Source organism: Staurois parvus, unplaced genomic scaffold (genome assembly GCF_062004578.1).
Source record: "Staurois parvus isolate SC_StPar_1 unplaced genomic scaffold, SC_StPar_1.0 ptg000582l, whole genome shotgun sequence".
Taxonomy (NCBI): domain Eukaryota; kingdom Metazoa; phylum Chordata; class Amphibia; order Anura; family Ranidae; genus Staurois; species Staurois parvus.
In genome coordinates, this window is record NW_028318378.1 from 262,324 (window position 1) to 269,384 (window position 7,061).

General features: G+C 51.8%; 1 protein-coding gene across 1 annotated transcript; it reads right to left on the reverse strand.

The window, feature by feature from the left end:
* Positions 1 to 4,274: 4,274 nt before the first annotated feature.
* Positions 4,275 to 6,749, reverse strand: LOC149450099 (uncharacterized). Its single transcript, XM_089692360.1, has one exon. The coding sequence runs from the start codon at positions 6,737 to 6,739 to the stop codon at positions 5,591 to 5,593; it is 1,149 nt and encodes a 382-aa protein (XP_089548486.1). The 5' UTR covers positions 6,740 to 6,749; the 3' UTR covers positions 4,275 to 5,590.
* Between the last annotated feature and the right edge of the window lie 312 nt (positions 6,750 to 7,061).

A 7,061-nucleotide genomic window follows, 5' to 3' on the forward strand; every position in this document is an offset into this window, starting at 1 on the left:
GCGTTGGGCTGATTTGTGGTCACCATGGATTGAATTATTAGGTGTAAACCAGGCAGATGGCTTGTTCTGGGGATTGTCAGTGATCACATGTCCTGTTATATGGATTCAATATCCATCACTCAAACAGGGGCACCCACTACCCACCAGGGACTGCAAACCACCAAGGACCCTAGGCTACTATCCCACCTGGGATTGCAAGTCCACCACCCCACCAGGGACTACCAGCCCACCACCCTGCCCTCCAGCACGCTATCCCTCTGGAGAAATTCCGGCGACCCAACACCTCCTGACGCCAGGCCCTCATCCCGAAGCTGTGCACTCAACACCTCCCGACGCCGGGCCTCCAGCGCCCCTGATGTGGGGGGCCTACAACACCTCCAATCACCATGTCCCACGGCTCATCCACCACTGTGCCCACCGACGCCATGCCACAACACCCACGAACGCTGGCCTACAGCACCCACAGACTGCAACCAGCCAGCTGCAGCCCCAGCTGCCCACCACTCCCTCTCCCCTCCTACGATTGGACACCGATGAACTCCATCATGGCATAACGGACTCTCCCCATCCTCATGTCCTGACCGAAGCCTCCCTCCTATCCGACCCGATCAGTATTCTGCCCACCCTAACATGCCACCTGCACTCCTCCTCCTCGTTCTCTCCTCCATCCCCAAACTTACCTCCCTCTACCCCCCTACTCCCCCAAAACAGCTCTACATCGCACCCTCACTTCTTTCCTCCCCCCTCTATGGCTCTCACCACCTCCTCCTAATACTCCACTCCCCCACCGACCCACATGCCACCACCAACAGACCCACGCGCTCCTGCACCTCCCGTTCCCATGCCACCTTCCTCACCCTCCTCCTTCTCCTAACCGCCGGTGACATCTCCCCGAACCCTAACCCTCCATCTCCCCACTCCCCCATCCGGCACCCCCCTACTCACGCCAAAAACCGCAACCCTCTCAATCTCATATCTGTCCCCCTCCTCCCCACATCCACCCCTCCCCTCTCGGTTGCACTCCTGAACGCCCGTTCGGTTTGCAACAAGCTCACCGCCATCCATGACCTCTTTGTCTCCCACTCCCTCACCCTCCTAGCGGTCACTGAAACCTGGATCCCAGCCACTGACTCCGCCTCCCCTGCGGCCCTCTCCTATGGAGGCCTCGTCTGGACCCACTCACCCAGACCAAGCGGACGCAGAGGCGGAGGGGTCGGTATGCTCCTACTACCGCTGATCACCTTCCAGGTCCTCCCTAACCCCCCCCTCCCTATCCTTCTCCTCATTCGAGGCCCACTGCATCTGGCTCTTCTCTCCCACCCCCCTAAGGATTGCAGTAATCTATCAGCCTCCTGGTTCCGCATCCCCCTTCCTAGACGACTTTGCCGCCTGACTTCCCTTCTTCCTCTCCTCTGAGCTACCGACCATCATTCTAGGCGACTTCAAAATCCCGATCAACGCCAACACCCCTGCGACTTCCCAACTCCTCCTTCTAACCTCCTCCTTCGCACTCACACAGCACACTCAGTCCTCCACCCACTCCAACAGAAACACCCTGGACCTCATTTTCTCCCACCTCTGCACCCCACACGACTTCACTAATTTCCCCTTCTCCCTCTCTGACCACCACCTCCTCACATTCTCCATCTCCCCCTCCCTCAACTCCCCCCCCGAAGCGTCTAACCATCACCTGCAACCTCCTCAATCTGGACCCGACCCATCTCCACCGCTTCAACCCTGGCAAAATGACCACACAAAATGCCTCAAATGACGCAGTCGCGCACTGGAGTGCTTATGGCGCAAAACCAGATCACTCACGCGTTCTCCCTCTATAAAGCCGCCTACCTCGCCTACACCACCTCCCTCCACGCCGCCAAGCAAGCCTATTTCATAACCCTTATCAACACCCTCTCCACCTGTCCTCGCCGGCTCTTCTCCACTTTCAAATCCCTGCTCTCTCCCCCCCACCCCCACCCAGCACCTCACTCACCGCCCACGAGATTGCCAATCACTTCCAAAACAAGATTGCCAATCACTTCCAAACAATCCGTAAGGACATTGTCAACTCGCAATCCACCTCTCCACCCAGCCTCCCGCCCTCCTTCAACACCTCAACCGTCCCCTCCCCCGACCTCATGGCCACACTACCCCCCACTATACCTAATGCCCCGCACATCATCACCTCCCTAACACTTCGCTCCCTCAGCCCAACTACCCCCGAGGAGGTCTCTAAGGTCTTCACTGAAGCCCGCCCTACCACCTGCCCCCTGGACCCTGTCCCCTCACAGCTCCTCCAGTCACCCCCCCCTCCATCATTCGCTCCCTCACCCACATCTTCAATCTTTCCCTCTCCACTGGCACCTTCCCCTCCCTTCTAAAGCACACACACATCACTCCCATACTCAAAAAACCCTCCCTTGACCCCACCAACCTTAGACCCATATCCTTGTTGCCCTTCACTTCCAAGCTCCTTGAGCGCCTGGTCTACAATCGTCTAAGCGCCCACCTCACTGATAACAACCTCCTTGACCCCCTATAGTCCGGCTTCTGCCCCCTGCACTCCACCGAAACCGCCCTACTTAAAATCACCAATGACCTGCTAACTGCCAAAGCCAATGGCCACTATTCTATCCTCCTGCTCCTCAACCTCTCTGCAGCCTTCAACACTGTTGACCACCCCCTCCTCCTTGCCAAACTGCACTCCCTTGGCATCAAGGACGCTGCTCTCTCCTGGTTCTCCTACCTTTCCCAACGCTCCTTCAGCGTCACCTACAACACTGCCACCTCCCCCTCCCTCCCCCTCTCTGTCAGGGTCCCCCAGGGCTCTGTCCTCGGGCCCCTTCTCTTCTCCATCTATACCTCCTCCCTTGGCAAACTTATTCACTCCCACGGCTTCAATTACCACCTCTATGCCGACGACACCCAAATTTACCTCTCCACTCCCCACCTCACCCCCTCACTCTCCACCCGCATTGCCCACCTCCTAAACAACATATCAGACTGGATGTCGCTCCACTTCCTCAAACTTAACCTATCCAAAACCGAGCTCCTGGTCTTCCCCCCACCCCGTGCCCCCCCATCTTCTCCATCACTACAAACAATGCCACCATCTCTCCCACCCCACACGCCAAAGTCCTGGGTGTCACCCTGGACTCCCACCTCTCCTTCCTACCCCACATCCAACTGCTATCTAGATCTTGCAGACTCCACCTCCGAAACATCTCCAAGATACGTACATTCCTCACCCCAGACACCATCAAACAACTCGTTCACTCCCTCATCATCTCACGCCTGGACTACTGCAACTCCCTCATCATCTCACGCCTGGACTACTGCAACTCCCTCCTCACCGGCCTACCCAAACAAACGCTATCCCCACTCCAGTCTATCCTAAACTCAGCGGCCAGACTCATCCACCTCACCAACCGCTCCACATCTGCCTCCCCCCTCTGCCAATCCCTTCATTGGCTCCCAGTTGCACAACGCATCAAATTCAAACTGCTAACTCTGACCTACAAAGCCATTCACAATGCCGCCCCAAACTACATAACTGACCTGATACCCAAATACTACCCTACCTGTGCCCTCCGCTCCTCCTACTCTCTAGCTCCCTGGTCTCCTCCTCCCACGCCCGATTGCAGGACTTCTCGAGGCCTTCCCCCATCCTCTGGAACTCTCCACCCCAATCCATCAGACTGTCGCCTACCCTCCTCACCTTCAGGCGCACCCTGAAAACCCTCCTCTTCAGGGAAGCCTACCCCAACCTCACCTAACACCCGACCTCACCTAACAACTAACCTCCTCCCACCACTCCATCCCCTACAACCATCTCCTCCTGTACCACCTTCCCCTCCCTCCTAGATTGTAAGCTCCAAAGAGCAGGACCCTCGCACCCCTCGTGTATTGTATTGTCACTGTCTTGTCTCATGTTCTGTCCCCCCCGCTACTGTACAGCGCTGAGCATACCCTTTGGTGCTATATAAATACTGTATAATAATAATGATCCTAACAGCAGTTCTGTCATTTTTCAGGATGTCAGGAAAAACATGTCCTCCGTCAGTAAATGTTCATGTTGTGTCAGTAATAAAAGTCACGGAGGGTTGGGAACCCTGCAAGGGGGACAGAGATATGTGACTGCCTAGTCCAGCCTTTCTCAGCCAGGGTTCCTCCAAAGGGTTCTAGGGCTTCCTTGTCACTTCATTGGGCTGTATATGGAAGTGTCACCGACCAGCCGTTTCTGGATACACAGCTTTGTCATCATTGCACACACACCATTTTGTTTTTCATTCAATACATTTTTTATTATAATTTCACTTTCAACAGGATTGCAAAAAAAAAAATAATCAGGAAATAGTAAAGGAAGAAATCTGATTGGTCAGGAAGATCCCTTGTCTGGAATGTGGGGGCGGAGTCATTATTATTGGTGTACAATACAATACACAACGTGTTCCATTATTATAACAAAGTATTGTAGAAAAGATCCCAACATAGAAAATGGGGGAAAGGAGGAAATAAAGGCGGATATGAAGGGGAATCTGTGTACGGGGAACACCTTAACAATCACCACCATTTTATTCTCCAGGGCCTCTGATGTCACAGAATAGATGTTTGGGGGTTTATCTCATCTTCAGGACCAAAATCTGCATTTTCCCATGTGTGCAAAATCATGCAGAAACAGCTCTGGCAGTGAGAGGGTTAATGTGGGCTAGATGGGATCCCTCTGCTGGGGTGACATTAGAGCTCCCCCTAGCTGCAGCCTGGTAATAACATTGCCCTCTAAATATTGGACATAATAGGGGATTTTTCCTGAAATACAGCAATCACTAATGGCACAATACCACATTATGGCCACTAGATGGAGCCAAAGGAATCAGAGTGTGAAATAAAGTATGCCTAATATTCGTCATGGCCGGGCGAATGTCACTCACATTCCTTCTAACTTTTTTTTTTTTTTACTAAACCTCTAAGTGTTTGTGAAAGCTTCCACCATAAATATACTCAGCCAATGAGAGGCGATGACTCCATATTTATTACAGGTACTTCTATAGCACTGTCCATTTATACATAAATTGTTCATTCCCATCAGTCCCCGCCCCCGAGGAGCGTACAATCTAAGGTCCCTAACTCACATTCATACATACACATACTAGGGGACAATATACCTACCAGCATGTCTTTGGCATGTGGGAAGAAACCAGAGTACCTGGAGGAGACCCATGCAGGCACAGGGAGAACATGCAAACTCCAGGCAGGTGGTGCCATGGTTGGGATTCAAACTAATGACCCGAGTACTGTCAGGCAGAAGGGCTAACCACTGAGCTGCTATCAATAGCCAACCCGGTCCCACACTTCATCCATGTCTTTGGGGACCTCTGATCTCCTTATGAACTGTTTCTTCCATGATGAAGATCAGCCATGGAGTATATCTGAGGTGTATATCAGGGTGTGCTTCTTCCCCACATGAGAGCTGGGATGTCCAGCAACATTCATCTAGAAGACATTTCCCGCACTCAAGGCACTAATACACCTCCAGGGTTGTGTGGGACCCCTGATGTGCAGGAAGACAGGACTTCAGTGAGGAACATTTCCCTCACTCAGGACAGGAAAGTGGCTTCTCCCCCGTGTGACATCTCTGATGTTTGTAAAGATTGGACTTCACTGAAAAACATTTCCCACACTCACAACAGGCATACGGCTTCTCCCCCGTGTGAGATCTCTGATGTGTGTAAAGATTGGATTTCTGTGAAAAACATTTCCCACACTCAGGACAAGCATATGGCTTCTCCCCCGTGTGAGATCTTTGATGTGCGTGAAGATTAGACTTCTCTGAAAAACATTTCCCACATTCAGGACAGGAAAATGGTTTCTCCCCCGTGTGCAATCTCTGATGAATACGAAGACTGGACTTATCAGAAAAACATTTCCCGCACTCAGAACAGGAAAGTGGCTTCTCCCCTGTGTGAGTTCTCTGATGACTGTAAACATGGAACCTCATTGAAAAACATTTCCCGCACTCAGGACAGGCATATGGCTTCTCCCCCGTGTGAGATCTATGATGTCTGTAAAGACTGGACTTGTCTGAAAAACATTTCCCACACTCTGCACAGGAATATGGCTTTTCCCCTGTGTGAGATCTCTGATGTCTGTAAAGATCAGACTTCTCTGAGAAACATTTTCTACACTTAGGACAGATATAAGGTCTTTTCCCTGTGTGAGATCTTTGATGCTTAACAAGATCTGATTTTGCTACAAAACTTTTCCCACACTCAGGACAAGAAAATGGCTTCTCCCCCTTGTGAGATCTCTGATGTCTGGAAAGATTGCACTTCTGTGAAAAACATTTCCCGCACTCAGGACAGGAATGTGGCTTCTCTCCTGTGTGAGATGTTTTATGCTCATTAAGACGACATTTAAAACGGAAACATTTCCCGCACTCAGGACAGGAATACGGCTTCTCCCCCCTGTGAGTTCTTTTATGCACATTAAGATGGGATTTATAACAGAAACATTTCCCGCACTCAGTACAGGAGAAGCTCTTCCCTATTGGAAGGCCGGCCTGGTCCCGCACAGTCTGAGGTTCCTCAGGATACGAGGAATCCGATGGTCCATCTACACTGGGTGGTGCCGGATGGACATTGGAGGGAGCCGGGTTTTCTCCTGGACTATACTGTGTGATGTCCTCATCTTCTACTTCACAGTCTGGAGACAAAGTGAGACAATCCTCGGAGGTTTTCCTCATCTCCCGGCCATGGACTAAAATACAAAGACAAAGAGGATTACTAGACAGGAGCTGATTGGTTCCCCCAAACCAGGACTCCGCCCACATCAGGCAGCTTGGTCTCTGAGGAGTTTACAATTCCACCCTCAAGGGAACTAGGAAATGGCTCCTCTGATCTCCTACCAGGTCATTTCTTTATTCATGGACCTTAGTCAGAGAGTGAGGAAACAACCAGAACTGTCTTTTATAGGAGGGACAGTGATGAGGGGATTATAGGACGAGGGTCCCCACCCCCTCTATCACTCATCGCCATCTTCCCAACACAAGAAGTACTGCACTTCCT

Bases quoted from the DNA above. Each gene is read 5' to 3' on its own strand.
- LOC149450099 (XM_089692360.1), bottom strand. From the start codon at position 6,739: ATGAGGAAAACCTCCGAGGATTGTCTCACTTTGTCTCCAGACTGTGAA.